A 17,317-nucleotide genomic window follows, 5' to 3' on the forward strand; every position below is an offset into this window, starting at 1 on the left:
ACACACCAAAGTCAGTACTTTCAAACAATCTGTAAATTCCATGGCTTTTCCATGACTTTGCATTACTACCTGAAACCATTTCATGGCGGGGGGGGTTTTTTCAGCAAAATTTGCAGCTGTGAAAAATAATTACTGACCACTAATGTAAGTAACACTGCAAATAACTTAATCTATGGTGGAAGTGGCCCATTTTCAAAATGTGTACTTGAATTAATGAAATTCCATGATGATGCAGGATTTCCATAATCTATGGGAAACCAGGCACAAACACAGACACACACCCAAATGCGTAGAAACACACCCTTATTCTCTCTCTCTCTCTCACACACACTCTCTAGCATGTGATCAGCTGAAGCGAAGCTGCCTAGTCAGTCAGAGAGAGAGAGCTCTTGTAGCTGTTACTGTGAGACATCAGAACAGAAGGGTGGTGTTGGAGGAGAAGGATTGAGATGTACAGCGCGGCTTGAGGCTGAGCATTCACTCTGAGTAAAGTTCAACAGCTCACAGTGGGGCGGCGCACCAGGGGCCATAGTCTTGTGATTAAAAAGCATCATTCTCTGAGATGCACCGATGAAACGAACAGGCGTCCCGTAATGTTGCTCTTTCTTCCTTCATGTTCAATCAGATCACTTCACACTGACCCCTAGCACAGGCTCTGTTCTTTTTATTAGGGCAGTCTCAACACTTTTCCTCAGCACCGACCTGCTGTTCTGGCATTGGAAATGTAACGTCAATGTAAAGTTGGTGTATTCAACACTGATGAAATGATGACGCCTTTTTCTGTAAGGGAGCGTGTCATATCGATGTAAAGTTTATGTCTTTACTCACGAGATGATGATACCGTTGTCTATGGAGAAGCTGTCTGAAGGAAGGCCAGCGATGGTCCATGTACGGATCTTTACCGGCTCACCGAGAGAGTTCATCAGAGACATGTTGGAGGAGCAGGGGATCTCTCTGCTCTTACAAAGCTCCATCCACTCCTCTGTCTGACACTGGAGAGGAACATGCACGCACGCGCACACACACACACACACACACACATACACACTTTACTTGCAAACAAATACGCTACTAAAGCATACGCAAGCACACAATCTACCTGTACACAAAAAATGTTATGCGAGCATATGTGCACACAATCCCACACATGCACACACACAGATTACTTACGTTTACTTAGGCAATCACAATACTAGCACATACACACAGAAAAATAAAGGTGCGAACTGGAACCGAAAATGGGTCTTCAGAGTGACGCCATAGAAGAATCATTTCAGGTAGAACCATTCAAGATTTCAAAGGTCCTTAATTAAAAAGTTCTTAATTCTTAGTTATTAGATGGTGGGTGATGGCATAAATGTGGACAATAATGTGGAAAATAATGTGTATAATAGTATAAATAGTATATATTGTGCAATTGCAAATGAGGCTATACAAGGGCAGATAAACAAAAACACAACGCAGGTGTCTAAGAAAAGGAGTGCCGAAAGGTTCTTTATGGAACCAGAAATGGTTCTTCTATGGCGTCACTCCGAAGAACCATTTTCGGTTCCAGTTCGCACCTTTATTTTTCTGTGTGTACACACAATCCCGCTTACAGAGAGTGTCAGACATGAACACAAGCATACATACACATGCATACCCAGACAAATACCCAAAAATAACTAATCTGCCTCTCCTCTCCCCTTTCTGTTCTCCAGCATCACAGTGGCCCTCCCAGTGACAGGGTATAAAAGCTCCACTTTAAACACTAGCCTGTTCTGGGAGACATGTGAGGCTCAGTTGGAGGAGAAAGTAAGTGCCTCTCTACCTCTACAGTGTTTGTTTTCCAGCAAAGTGCTCTCAAGCATTCAGGCTTTTATTAGTCTGGAAAACAAGTAAATGTACATTGGTCAGTGTGCTCACCAGCAAACAATTATTAGCTTCAAAATGTATAAAAATGTTAACTCCAAATGTAACAGCTGTGCAGGAAAACATATTGAGGTGTACAATTGTTTACCAAATTCCCCGAACACAAGTAGGAAGTCTGATTGTGCTTTTTATGGTTGCATCGTTTCTCCTGAAATGTGTTCTCAAGCAGAAAAATTTGGGAAACATAATTATCCCCACAAATGTATCTGCATTTTGATAAGTGTGGCATATATTTTTCATGAATGTCCCTTGTTGTTTAAAAATACTCAGAAGAACCCAGGGATCTGCGTGCAGCAATAAGGTCTTCAGAGGAACACTCTTTAATCTGAATCCCTTTGAGCATGACGGAGAAGCACACAACAAGTTAAATATTTACAATGTCTGGCATCCCCTCGTCTTTGTCACATCAAAGATATGGCTCAGAGACGATGACTGAGGCCTAGTGACTTTGACAGCCCCACACAAACAAACAGCCTTATTTCACCACTCACAGAGATTAAATATATTGATATGGTACAGTCTATGCCCTTCTATGGTGCCTGACCTGCCTTAAGGTACACAAAACTATACTTATAGCTATCTACATAAAGGCTTTCAATATGCACAAAAGTAGAAATACCCTACAAGGATAGTACTCTCGTAAAGTGCACTGAAAAATTCAAATCATAAGATATACTATATATGAGAAGATCTTTCCTTTAAAGAAATAAGAAACTGCACATGTGAATAATAAATACGCTGGATTTATCTTTTAAAATGCATGATTCAAATTCCGGAGTCTCTAAAGTTAATACCCAAATCAAGCACGAGTACCTCAAAAATCTGTGTAGGCGCAGTGTTTAAGTAAACATAATTAGTTGCTCTCCACCTCTGAGTATGTACTATCTATGCCCCTCGGCATACCTGTCTGTAGCTGGAGGTGAAGGCCCCCAGGTAAGCCACTATGCCTGCTGAGATGAGGATGTCCCCAGTCAGGTTGTTGTAGAGCTCTCCGAGGTTGAAGGCCATGTCGCTCCAACGTGTCTTCTCTCCACCCAGGCCTCCGATCAGCTGCTCCGCTCGCTCCAGCTTCTTACTGCACAGATCCACCTGGAGAGGGCACCATCGGAAGAGGGAAGCAAAAATTTGTTGCAGCTTTGTGGTTCTCTCAGGATGAAGGAACACAATGACGGCCACGTTAACCAAAACAAGTTAGTTTGAGGATTATTTTTTTTTATTTAATTGTTCACCAAGCATAGCTACATTTTACCTTTTGTTCAGGGCACCAATGAAAGGAAATCAAATTGGAACTACAGTGGCAGGTTGGTTAAGTAAGCGGTCTAGTTATTGAAGGGTTGATGGTATAATGCCTGGTTGTGATAGTGCCAAATGCTGCCGAAGTGGGGCTAGCTGACTGGTCAGTCAGTGGCCCCACTGGGTGATAAGCCTGTTATCTTTGGCTTTCTGCTCTGCCACTGGCCCACTCTCCTCTCTTTTCTTGTATAATGTTAGCACTTTTGGTTTTCATGGCACTCTGAATTATCTGGCTACTTACCCTGTTGATGCTTGAGGAATGCTCACTTATTTTATTGTTGCACTAATTGTAAGTCTCTCTGGATAAGAGCGTCTGCTAAATGCCTAAATTTAAATTAAATTGAATTAATACATTGGCAAGACGGATGAATGGTAAACCTCACTGGCCTCAGGAATTTCCCCTCTGGTTCATGTTTTGTTTTATCCATGCTGCTGGTTACATTTACAGAAAAGCTGTTATTAGTTGGTTATGTGGGCTCATCCATGAATACAAAAAGTGTAACAAAGGCCAATTTATAATGTGGAATTTTACACAGTTGTTAAAAATCCTACATTTGAAATGTATTGACAATCTTTGTCATATTATTAACTATCAGTTATGAGCTGCATATTATGAACTATCAACATCATACATTTTATCATCAGAATCTATATCTCTTAAATTAATGAGAAAGTGGTTGTTTTCATTTTTTACTAGTACAACTCTGACCTACTGACCCGACTAGGCCAGTGGATAAATTTCTCCATGCTGAGCCCTGCTGTATATGTGTACCAGAGTGTTACAAGGAGAGGTAACTGAAAAGATAGGGTCAGGGAAAGGCTACGAATTTATACATATTTATATATTTATGTATATATCTAGTTTCATATATAGTTTGAAGAAAACTCTTCAGTAAGAACAAGAGTATTGGTATGAAAAGCCATGATACCCTTGAGGGTGTTCTTTAATCTGATAAAGAGTAAGACTGATGCAATACGTATAAGGTGTGTTATTTATCTATGGGATTATTGCTACAGTATGAAGTACTAGGACCATATGCTCTTTCTATGAAATAGACTCACCAGGTTAAAACTATGATCCCTTACTGATTTCACAATTAAATCCACTGCAATGATGAAGAAAATATGTAGATAAAAGTAAAGAGACACGTTAAAGAAGGATTTTTAAGATAATTGAACAGGGATCATGCAAAAAGGGGTGTAACCTGCAAGGCTTAATCTAGTGACGGGGACTAGAGAAGTTATGAGGGAACGCATCCTTTGGCTGCCACATCACACTTCAAGCAGCTGCATGAAAATCTACAATGCCTCACAATATCATCCCATTGGCATTAGATGCATTATTTGAGGCCTTTGAACTCCAAAAGAAGATCAAAAACCAGTATCTCCAAAGCAATCCCCAATGATCCAGTAGAGAGAAAATAATCATCAATGTGGCACTTTATCATCTAAAAATCATTCCCATCATAAAAAATAACTGAAGTAAAGCATCCTACAGAGAGTTAAGGACTTCTCCATGAGGAGTCAAATACAAAAAAGAAAAAAGTATCTGGTATGATAAACTTTCATCCCCTTGGAAGGATGAGAGGAGTGGATAAGAAAACCTGAGGCTAAGGCATGATAAGGAGGAAGAAGAGCAGACATGAAAGGACAAGGTTGGGACAGAGGGCAAAAAAGAAAGAAACATCAACGATCAACTTGGAAGAATTAGAGAGGAAAAACACAACGGCTTCAACTTCAAAGCTTGTGGCAGGAGGGGGCTGCATCTCTTTTGAACTTGAAATGACAGGTTATTCCCTTTTTTGAAGAACTATTAAAGATGTCAGTGCACCTCAAGACAAATATCTCCCTCTCTGATGGATTTGGGGAGAGGCAGAATTTGTAGTAATTTTTGTCTCTTGAAAACACCTACAGACCTATTAGAGGCTTAACTAAAAGAGATGCCCTTAAAGCTGTTCTGGCTGCTGCCAAAAAATGAAAAATGTTAGTGTGCAGACGCAGTGCATGTAAAATTCAGAAAAAGGCAAGTTTGAGATATTTCCTGGGGTGGAACAGGAGGAAGAATCTATGCTAAATAATAAAGATGAAAAGGAGGAAGATGACAGAGTAAAATTGTATCAAAAACATGACTTTCAATACACTCGGTTTTAAGTATTCTCTTCTGTTACCCCTCAATAACAAAGGGAAATATGGACTTTAATCCTCTTCTTTCTTTCACATGCCTATGTTGTGGTGTGGTAAAAGCTGGTAAAGCTATCATAAAAAATCCAAAGTGAGTAGTATCTGCCACTCTTATGAAAAACAATTGTTGGAATAAAAGTTATTTTGAGTCGATAGCATACATTCAATGTACACAATATTAAGAAGACTTTCCTAACATTGAGTTACAATCCCTTTTTGAAAAACTACTTTTCAACATCTACTTCTCATGAATGAAGTCAATTTAATTCAACAAGCAATCATGGCTTTCCTGGATGGTCTATAGTACAGTTCATGTATTGTATTGACAGAGATATTAGCCACTGCAACACTGTCATCAAAAACAAGACCATTGTTAATCTTCAACACTATCTACTTTACACACACACACACATGCAGATACACACACACACACACACACACACACACACAGAAATATCAACACACCTGATTCTCCAGGTCGGCCTTCTTGTTTTTGTTAGCATCCAAGGTCTCCTGGAGCTTTGCCAGTTTGTCCTGGACCTCTTTGAGGGCAGCCTGCTTTTTGCGGAGGCTCTCCATGGCAATCTTCAGTTCCCCCTCAGCCTGAGCAAGCTTCTCCTTCTTAGGAGCCACCACTTTGGCCACTCTGAAGGACACATGGAGCAGTTCATTCAGGAGTTTCACTCAAATTTGATGCATTCCTCTAACTAATCAAAGTTTTTGAGACACATATCAAACAATGCATATTCCAATCAGCAGGTATGCCTGGACCACATGAGATGAAGACTGTGATAATGATGGCATAACACTCAAAATATATGCCAGAGAATATGCCCTAGAACTTATTTCACCTACATACTTAGTGTACATCTACAGTATTCATTTGATCAGTCTATTACATGAGAAGTTGGTGCTAGTATTTTGTACCGCCAGTGTATTTTTGCTAATCAAATTCCATAACTTCTCCATGACTTGTCCATGATATATAGTGTAATTTTGATTACCTGTATTTGTTATGTTATGTCGTTTTGTTTTCTTATTATGCCAGTAAAATGTATTATTATTCTATCAAAGGTTACCAACATCCAAGCTTGATATTAATAACTTAGAGGTTTGAGAAAAAGTCTTCCAAAACTTTTTGGACATGCATCTGTTTCCAGAACTGAGACCTCTGAATCAGAAGAACAGAACTTACTTGTCATAGGACTCCATGGCACGAACCCACTTGCACAGGCCTTCAGCAGCAGTGGACGCGGTTCGAATCTTCTCTGGTACAAAGTCTGGGTTGGTGATGTACTTGTTGCGGATGATGGAAATGAAATTCGGTGGGATGTTGTCCTTGTCGTACTCATGGAGGCTCTGGAGGAACTTCATGTCTCCCAAGAGTTTCTTCGCCGGGCCCCAGAAGTCCTCCACCTTCTTACCAGAGCCCGAGGGGTCAGGCACGCGGTCGGGTTTGATGCCTTTGAGAATGCAGATTGCCTCCATCACCAGCTTAACAGCTGTGGGCGGGCTTTTCATGGACTTGACCACTGTGATGTCCTGTGGGTAACAGGGGGAGGGTTTAATATATTTACGGTGTTGCTGTCAAATCAAAGCCTTATATCTTCAAAATGTTAGCTTTTCAGTAATCAAGAAAAACAGCCTTGTTTTTAGACTGAATTTTTTATATTATACAATGGGGGTTAAATGGATTTCAGTGGCCTTACAGTTAGAAAACTAGCTCTGGCTATGAAGGACTGGGAAGGAAAATCACCAACTGAAGTTGAAGGTTTTTCAGTGATAGCACTGTTATGGTGCTGCTGTTAGAAATACATCATAACACTATTGCATATAATAAATAATATATGATATATATCATATATAATTTAGTATATGCAATATTTATTATATGTAATAGTATGATGACAAGAGATGATATATGGTATGTACTATCATGTATTGTTCTTGAGCTGTTGTGTTCACAAATATGTGTCTACACACAAACAGACAGAGAGATAGACACACACACACACACACACACACACACACACAGACGCCACCATGACGACATCATGGTGGCAGGACATAAAAATTCTGCCATGAACCACTGAATAACTGCAATTTTATGTGTATTTTTGTCAAAAGGAGACATGCCCACAAATGGACGCTGCTGTGGTAAGCCTTAACAGTGAGATAATATGAAACCACAAGGAGTTACAAAATTAATACATATTATTTGAACTGTGAAAATCAAAGAACAAAGGGACATTTAGGAAAAAGAAGACTGAGGAACATTGTTACATTCCTTATTAGTCATTAGTCATTCATCATAATTCATCATAAACCTTGTGCTAACGAATCCCATAGGAACTTTGTAAAGCAGAAACATCTTTCAGTGTGAGGTTATATATACTGTTTAGATTCTATTCCATGAGCGGTGAATGTATTGCTCTCTCTACCTGAGTGGTGAGCGTATCCAACGCGGCCAGAGCCGACTCCAGGATGGGCATGGCTATGGCCAGGTCAGCATCACACTCGTCCTTGATGGCCTTTGCGGCCATGGCCTGCTCGTTGGCCACGGCCTCGTCCACCTTCACCACCTTCTCTGTCTCAGCCACCTCCACAGACTCGTGCTCAATCACCACCATCATCTCGTCTACCTCCTTGCTGGCCACGAGCAGCTGTGGCTGTAAGGCCTCCAGCTCCACCTGCATGGTGGCCACCTGGGCTGCGGCTGACTCCAGCTTCTCCAGGCCCACCTCGTAGCGACGCTTCAGCTTCATCACCTCGCTGGGGAAAGGGGAGAGAGAGAGAGAGAGAGAGAGGAGGAGAGGTCTGGGAGAGATTACGCTAGGAAATTGGAATTTGGCTTTTTTGCAAATCCCTCCCAGACAAGCACAGATATATCAGGATGCACACACATGCATGTAGCCACTCGAGTTTAGGTGCTATTACATCTGCTGTGCCGACCAATACCAAGTGTTTTTGAGAAAAGTAATGAAACCTAAACTACTCTTGCAGCACAGCAGTGACTCTGACCCCTCAGAAGGAATACATATGTGTTGGGGCTATGTGTGCAGGTATCTTAAAGGATAAGGCTGGTGTTTTTTAATGCATTGCTTACCGTCAACAAATCCTATGAAAATAACAAAATCAGCAATGAAGTCTCGTCTTTGTAGCCGGTGCCCAATGCAGCCATGTCCCAGTAGCCATAGAACTCCATTGTATTAAAAAAACGGTTAAAACACGTCAAAGAGCCATGCCGTTGAACATATTTCATCATCGCGATGCACCGGGCCAGCTGACTTTTTCCTCAAACAACTTAATAAGCCGGCTGTAAACACGTTTGCGATCTCAGGAAAGTAGTTCCGTAGCACCGAAAATAGTCCCCGCCGTAATGAAGAATTTGTTCCCATTTAAATTTGATTTGGTAATAACTACAACAGCCTGACTTTTCGTGGTAACAGTTAGCGATTTTTAAAATTGAAACTATGTCTTTGTGAGCTGTATTTCAAGGTTTTTAGCTTACAATTGGAGCCAATGACTTCTGGGTTGATGACTAAAAATGATACGTGGGATGTCAGAAAGTAACGGGAGTAGAGCAAACGCATTGTTGATTTTGTTATTTTCATAGGATTTGTTGACGGTAAGCAATGCATTAAAAAACACCAGCCTTATCCTTTAAATCTTGATCTTACGCTCTCTTTTTCTTCAGCAGGACCTTGAAGGTGGAAATGAGTTCCAGGTAGGAGGTGGGGGTGACATAGTTGTGGCGCTGCAGCTCAGCCAAGAAGCGCAGTGACAGCTGGATGGTTGAGGTGTGGAAGCTCTTGCACATGCTGATGCAGCCTGCACGGGACTCGTCTGTCATCTCAATGTCCTCGAGGAAGCGAAAGGCCACTGCCTGCAGGGCGTCCTCAGGCCAGCTCTGACAGGGGAGGAAACATGCTGTACTGCCACTGTGCTGCCATACATACAGTATATGCAACTCTCTGCTATGGTTTACTAGGAATGCCACCAGTAATTACCCAACGGTACCCAAGGAAGGATTTGGGCTATGGCTGGGTTAAGAGTCAAATAAAAGACCCCACTGAAACACTGGAGAAATATTACTGCCTTATAATTAGCATGTGCAACCACTTTGGAACCATGATAGAAAAACCTCAGTCCAAGAGCAATGAAATGCACTGTATATCTTCCGGGTCATGCACCACTAGAAGAAGCCTTATGTGCGACTAAAAGCACACTGGAATACTTGGACAAAAACACACACGTAAACACACACACCTGGAACCAATCGATGGTGCAGCAGTTAATGAGGGCGGGGAAACGTCTCAAGCGGCTCCTAAATGTGTCTCCAATGGGGCTCATGGCCAGCACTACGTGCAGCTGGGTGCGGCAGCGCTCAAGGAACATGTTGAAGAGGGCCAAGGGGCTGCCGTCCGTCTGCTTGTCGCGGTCCCGCTGTCGGTCCAACAGGCGCATTCGCTCACAGATCTCCTGCTTCTCATCAACCGCAAACAGATTAGGCACCTGGAAACATAAACCAGGGACACCAAGTTTTATTTTTTTCCCCAAAGATGAGAGAATGGTCTGTAGTTGGGAATTTGATATGTTAAACAGCATAAATGACCTCATGTGAAAGGAATACAACTGTTTGTGTCTTTTCTCTCTATCATTCAATCCATCCAACCATCCATCCATCCATTGATCCATGCATGCATCCACCAACTCATCCATCCTTCAATCCATCCACATATCCATACTTCTTTCCACCCTTCCTTGCATCCATCCATCATTCTTCCTTCTACCCATCTATCCAGTCATTCATCCATTGATCTGTCTACCCATCCATCTGTACATATGTCCATCTATCCTTTCATACACATCTTTCCATCCATCAGGCCTTTCTCTGCAACCCCTCCCTCTTACCTCGCCAGTGTTGAGCAGGTTGCTGACGTCCTCTAGGAACGACTCCATCTTGATCTGCGTGTCAGTGAAGAGGAAGACGCCGTGTGTGTCACCCTGCGTGGACTTCCTCATGATCAGCTTCAGGTCGTCACGCCACTCGTTGGTCCCGTAGCTCTTGGAGATCTCCACCTGGAAAAGCTCTGCCTCTGCCATGTGGGCAGCCAACCGGGTGAGGGACTGTCGGCCGCTCCCGCCCACCCCCACTAGGAGGGCATGTCCCCGCGGCTGTTTGAGGATGCGGGAAATGCGGCAGACGTGTTCGATGGCGAACCGGAACAGCACCAGGTTCATGGACGCTTTGCTGATGTTGTTGAACTCCTCCAGGTGTGACTCCACCACCTGTCGGAGCTGGTCCAGATCGTGCACCTCACGGTAGCTGCGGTCCTCACCCTTAGGGTCGTGGAAGTCGCAGAACATGAGGCTGCGCAGGTCGTCCTCATTGACCTTTCCATCCTGGTCCTGGTCCAGATGCTGGAAGAGATGATGGAAGTCTTCCTTCAGGTGACTCTGGGACACCACCTGCAAATGGCTCACCAGCCAGGCCCGGTCTGCGTCGTGGACCAGGCGGTCGTAGTATACCCTCAGGACCTGAGGAGCAACAAGACAAAGAGAGAGTGAGAGAGAGATAGAGGGGAAGAGAGGCAAAGACAGATAGAGGCAAAGAGAGTAGTGGAAAGCTGTGTGTATTACATTTCCATTGTATTTCCATTAGTTTCAGTTAGTTATCAGGCATGCTTTGCTAATTTCAGTTTCAGTTCAGTGTATCTTGGCGTAAAACGTTACCTCGTGCACCCAGAGCCGTTTGATGACAGACGACTCATCAGCAGTCTCTGGCCGCGACAGGCAGATGCCTTGGATGACGCGGGAGAAGTCACGCAGGTTGAAGAGGTAGTGGGACTTTGTGGGGGTCGGCAGCAGGTTCTTGGTGGCCTCTTGGTACACTGACATGGTGCCATTGATGATCTGAGAGGTCAGGGTTGCAAATGGCTTGGGGAAAGCAAACCTGCAGAAGAAAGGACTGATTGTTTGACTGACTGATTTAATAATGAAAATGTACAATACACTTAGTTATTGGTTAAAAATCTGTGACTCTTTGGAGCAGCATTAGCAAGTCTCTGAGTGTCTTCATGTATGCATGTTCCTATGGCAAAGTACAGAACACTGTCAAGAATACAACATTTGTGATGAGCATAATATTTAGCATGTCAGTACCTTCCAAAACCAAAATTCTGCCAGATAACTGCCTTATTAATTTCTAATAATGGATGCATAACCCACTCCAAAACTGAATAGGCAAGATAAGTACTCTAAGCCCTTACAGGTTTGCATTCGCTTATGCAGGGTGGGAGGAGACAATCATAAAACTGGCACAGTGCCTCATTGTTATTAAGACAGCTCGGTAGGAGACGGCCTCATGGGTGGCTTTAGATAACATGCTGGCACCTAATGTCCCTTGACAATCGCATGCTGATTTGCATTATCACTATGGTGCTAATTGCCTTGCTATTGTGCCAGCTAGGCACCCATTAAAATCCTAAACCTTGAAAAAAAGATTTGAGGGAAAAAACAAAACTAAGTACTTATGGTCAATGAAAGCTGCTGTGCAAACAGCCTTTCATTTGAACATTTCCTTTGTTATAACACAACTTTCTATTTGATAATTATGTAACATTTACGATAGTTGTAATGACATGGTGTTTGCGGGGCCCCACTGTAACGACATAAGTTTGTGTGCAGTGGCTCTTTATACACAAATAAATTCATTATATGTAGAGTGTACCAAAAACATATTAGCTCTAGTTACCTGTATTCATAGCATTCCCATGATGTCACATGCATTCCCTCCCTATATGGTCCTTTACAATATACACAGCTCATTGGCTGTGGCTTTCGTTTGATTATAATCACTTGTTAATTTATTACAATCACCTGGCCAAACATCCTAAAAATGCATACACTCACTGTATGGCACTTTGGATAAAAGTACCCACCAAACTGCATATGTTATATTATTTTATTACCGTATGGTGAGATGCCAGTCCATGATCCTGGAGAAGATTGTGTACATGGTCTTCTCATCAAAATCATTAATGGTAATTGTGTTGAAGTGGCGCAGGTAGCGAGGTGTGATAGGGTTCCTGCCCCCACCTACACAACAGGCAGAGAAAAAAAATCTAATCTTGGAACACAGATAACACTGCTATGCTTCAACTGAGTGCTCCTGTTACTGCTTCATGACATGGTTATCCAAAACCTTTGAAAATATATGCTTACTTCATAATATATTTGGCACTCTACAGTTACATCAATGTTAGGTAAATGTAGCCTCATGACGTGTCACCTACTCATACAAAAAGATAGCTGAAAAGTAAAACTCACAATGAAACATGAAACAAGTGTTTTCCCAAAATGTATCTGGCATTTTGAAATTATACCTTTACACTGACCCAGGTCTATTGACATGACAACCTGAAGCCCAAACCTTGTTAAATCTTTATTTATCCATGCTCTTTTTCAGCAACACCTTGTTTCATCTTCATACAATTACAAACATTTACACCTGGAAACAGCTGAGTTTTAGCCTTGCAAACCAGAAGAGCATCACGAGTTGATCACACTGCAAGCCATGTCTGACCTCCCTCCTCGACAGGAAGCTATGAATAAGGTGCATCCATTCACAAAGTGCACGGTCCAATCACAGTTTTGGAGGCTGATCCAGAAAACGTGAGCCAAAATGGCACCGGTGGAGTAGGGCAACATTGGCCGTACACCACAAGCCATACCTTTTACCTATTTCAGAATTCGAGGGCATAAATGTATCAAGAGATGAACAAATAACTGTGCTGAAGGCTTTTGTCGGAGATGTTGTTGCTCTTCTTCCTATTGGATACAGTACGTCACATACAAATGGTAAATATTGCTCCCATGAGCTACGTAACCAATGTAGGACTTTGAACCAGCAACCTCCCGGTAACAAGGTCACTTTTCCTAACCTTTAGGATACCACTGAATCTACTTACCAGGTGGTCCCATAGCGCATATGATCTGGATGTCCACCAGGTTGATCATGGAGCAGTCCTTCATGTCATACCAGTTCCAGTGGTCCAGCCACTGGCGCAGGAGCTCCACAGGGGGCTGGGCGCCGTAAACCTCCCTGGCAGGCATGTTCACATCATCCACAAACACCACCTGACAAAATACACCATTAGTGTATTTGGTATGAGATTTAATATACTGATGCAGAAATATAATTCCTATTTGGTATTTAAAACTATACTCCACATTTCTCTAAATAATATTACCTGAATCTGCTTATTTTTGTTTGTCGATCGACAGTTGCATCTCAAAATAAAATGGTACTGGTAATAAAATGACTATAGACAACAACTTTAGTGAGTCACTCTTCATATGTATATAGGTGTGAGCACTGAGAAATAAACATGTTCTACTAACGTGAAACACCAATCTAACTTGTTTTCAATACCATGTGAATACAATAAGGAAGCTGTACCATTTTCTTCCCCAATGGAGGACCGAACACTCCTTTGCGTCTCTTATCTAGCTTGGACATAATGATGTTTTGGGTCTGGGCAGCTGTAGTCTGGGCTGAAAAGTTGATGAATAATGGGCTGTACACATCCTTCTGCAGCTTATTCAACAGGAAGTCCTGGACAAAAGATATTGGAGGGTAGAATTGGAAATATGGGCAGTGCTCATCGTCAAATCCTGCAGTATACAAGTACAAAATCCATTACAGTATATATATATACACACCGCATATGTCTACACATGTACAACAAAGTATACATTCTTAAAATGTTTGGAAATTCAGGATCATTTCACAGTTTGGGTGATACTTCTGAAGCCCCTGGCTGCACTAATGAAGTCTACACTTTGCTCTTATACAATGTTTCTACTCCAGTGAACTTCCATGTAGTGTGTTTTGTCTTCATTATCTGCTCTGTATAATGGTGAGTCATGTTGTGTGTATCGCAAGATTGCTCTTTGCTTAGGGCCCATTGAGGATACCAAAATGTTTTGTTGACAGTTGAACAAACTTCTCAATAATTTTACATAGACAATGCCTCTGAAAGTATTTTTTGATAATATTATATTTCACATTAAACACAGTTTGACTGCAAAGTAACTTAATAACCCTAATAACATACCCACACTCAGTCCATTCCTCACACATAAGCGTTCACCCTCGATTATGGCATGACAGACTATAACATCAGATCTTGTATACTCATAATTGCATACTCAAGGTTGGAGAAGGAAAGGTGAAAATTCAATAATTGTTCATTTGCTTGTATGTCATAGTGCACTTTTCACATCACTAACGAAAAACATTCAGTTTCAAGTTCTCTCTAAAAATATTTTAACAATCTGTCCTGAATTAGCATGCCAAAGACACTTCCGCTCCAGAGCCTCTAATCCTGCGAAAGTAAAGCATACATAAAATGATTATTTCTGTCTCTGGTCCTGACAGATGGTTGTGATAAGCTTTGACTTTCAAATCAAATGTAGTTTTAAGTATTTATTTCATGAGGTAAAAATGGGATCTTAGGCAATCTCTGAAAATGACTTCAGTGTCATCGGCAAGGGAAAGAATGCACTGTGGGAAATTAGTTTCTCTGTGAGGAAATCATCTAATCTTGTCAGATCAAAAAGGTAAAGTCAATGCATTTTTTATTTTGGGGTGAGGGGGTATTTTTGGCTTGCAAATGAGCGAGAGCAACACATATGAACTAGTTTATTTAGTTTTAACTAGTCTGTGTGCTGTGCAATCTAGCCTATATATTGTACTGAATCAAGGTTTTGGGCAAATTATCTATTCTCAGCGGAGGTAAAGCACTGAATATATTCTCTAAAATTCCAACCAATTGTGGCTCATGAATGTAATTATATTGGTCACTGCTCCTGGATGTGTAGTCAAGGGAATACTCACTAAAAACGTTATTTGCTCAATAAATCAATGTTTGTAAAAAGTAGAGGCTGTGCATCGGTGCATTCAGTCCTTTGTGGACATCTCCTCCTTCACATTAGTTAGCTTTATGGAAAGAAATGGTCTAAACCTGCTTCACAAAAAGACATTCCCCACTCTGTAGTAGCTACAGTATGCCATCCATACAGGTGGCTATCAGTAGAGAGAGAGGACAAGTGGACATGTGTGTATGAGCATGCACACTTATTTATCTGCATGCAAAAGCATGTGAGTAACAAGCTGGATAATTGATGGGGGCCGTTAACATGACGGATCGGAAGGCGCAGCCAGGCCGTTCTCCGTCCCCCCCTCTGAGCTGAAAATAGGTGGCACAGTTTGTGTCAGTCTCGCTCCAGTCTGGGCCGGGCCGGGCGAAGGAGCCTCACGTATTGTTGTCTGATGGTGCCGGTGCCGGTCACATTCACTTGGTCTGGGATGCAGGGAGGCGCCTGCCTTCAACGGAGTCCTGGGGCTCGTTTATCACCCCTGCCAGGCCAGATCCAGCCACGGTCCGCCGGGTGGGGCATGGGACAGGGCCGCAACACCAGGCAGACAGGCAGCTCAGCCTGGGAAGCGGGTATGAAGGTGGAGAGCAAGGCAGGCTCCCCAGTGAGATGATCTCTGCTCACCCCAGAGTCTCAAGTCTGAGCACACTAATGGATGAGCTAATGAAGTTAAAAGGGAAGGAGCGGGGACTAGTCCATGATATAAATAGCCGAAGGTCTGCCGAGAGATACTCGGGATTCCTCCAAGGTGGTCGTTTCACACCTGGTGTCTGTAGCTGTGTAGTGTCCAGAGATGATTTGTGTTCAGAGCACTGGCTCTAGCTTCCCCTGAGGCTGGGACTGCACTGCTTGGAAGTGCTTGTCCAACATAATGCCACTGATTGATATGCTTGGCGACATAGCATAAGCAGTGTCTTTTCTGGACTTGAAATAATCATTTTTGATGATAAAAGTAGCTGTAAAAAAACACAACAAATGGCTGTGTTTTAAAGGTACATTCCATCCCCTACAGTGTCCTCTGGGGAAAGGACAGACAGAAATGGGGAGATAAAACAGAGTGGATAAACAATACTGAAAACAGAAAATAATAGGGCCATGTACCTCTCCATAAAATACACTGACTACATAGGTGAATCCAGTTTAAGGCTATGAGACCTTAATGATTTCACATATTAAATCCACTTCAGTCATGAAGGGTAGATGAAGGTGAAGAGGAAGAGACAGGGAAAAGAGGGATGTTTAAGCTTTGAGAAGACATGTAGTCTGCAAAGGGGAGTCCAACTCAATATTAGGAAGATGCTCCTAACATTCTGTACACTGTGTTTATGTAACAACCCTGTTCTAAGCAGTGCTGAGGAAAGTTACTTGGAAAATAACTAGTTGCTTTACTTCATTACTTACCCTAAATAGTAACTAGTTACTTTAATGAGTTAGTCTTGATTAAACATAACTCATATAAGAGTACTTTCAAGTTACCCACTTAAAAACATGCCTCTTATTGTACTTTGCCTTAATGATAGCAGTGTTCAGGATATTCAGCATTCAACATTCAGTCCTGCATCTACTAAGACAGGCAATATTTTTTATGGCCCAAAAAAGTAGTGCATGCAGCTGTCTCCAACTCAATTTAGCAGTAACTGCAATGCAAATTAATGTGAATGGTTGGTGCTACTTAGCTATTTATCTGGTGATTGGATCACAATTGAAGCATGGCTTCAAGTTAAGTGACAGCAAAAAAAGTTTTTTCCCCTGAAAATTTCTGTAAAGACATTCTGTATTAACAAAATATATATACTGTATGTATGCAGAAAATATATGGAAATCTGCTCAGTTTCATTAACTGTGGTAAATAATGTACTATATAAACGAAATAGCAGCCAGTATTTTTCCTATTACCTTTGTCAACTATAATGAAAAATGGGCAACATTTCTGCTGAAATATCAATGTGGGGCTATTTCTGAATTGGGAGTAAGATAAACTTTTAGT

The 17,317-nt window shown here is 41.9% G+C and overlaps 1 protein-coding gene across 1 annotated transcript in view; it reads right to left on the bottom strand.

Moving 5' to 3' along the window:
* Window positions 1–17,317, bottom strand: part of dnah7 (dynein, axonemal, heavy chain 7) — a 92,202-nt gene that overhangs the window by 27,778 nt on the left and 47,107 nt on the right. The window contains exons 36-47 of the mRNA XM_071897834.2: window positions 13,850–14,005; window positions 13,359–13,527; window positions 12,360–12,486; window positions 11,122–11,341; window positions 10,300–10,926; window positions 9,655–9,900; window positions 9,066–9,295; window positions 7,827–8,157; window positions 6,581–6,927; window positions 5,851–6,031; window positions 2,815–3,000; window positions 829–992 (exon numbers count right to left, since the gene is read on the bottom strand). Coding sequence (XP_071753935.2) covers window positions 829–992; window positions 2,815–3,000; window positions 5,851–6,031; window positions 6,581–6,927; window positions 7,827–8,157; window positions 9,066–9,295; window positions 9,655–9,900; window positions 10,300–10,926; window positions 11,122–11,341; window positions 12,360–12,486; window positions 13,359–13,527; window positions 13,850–14,005 — 2,984 coding nt within the window. The remainder of the gene's footprint in view (window positions 1–828; window positions 993–2,814; window positions 3,001–5,850; window positions 6,032–6,580; window positions 6,928–7,826; window positions 8,158–9,065; window positions 9,296–9,654; window positions 9,901–10,299; window positions 10,927–11,121; window positions 11,342–12,359; window positions 12,487–13,358; window positions 13,528–13,849; window positions 14,006–17,317) is intronic.

The sequence above is a fragment of the Centroberyx gerrardi genome, chromosome 10 (assembly GCF_048128805.1).
Source record: "Centroberyx gerrardi isolate f3 chromosome 10, fCenGer3.hap1.cur.20231027, whole genome shotgun sequence".
Taxonomy (NCBI): Eukaryota; Metazoa; Chordata; class Actinopteri; order Beryciformes; family Berycidae; genus Centroberyx; species Centroberyx gerrardi.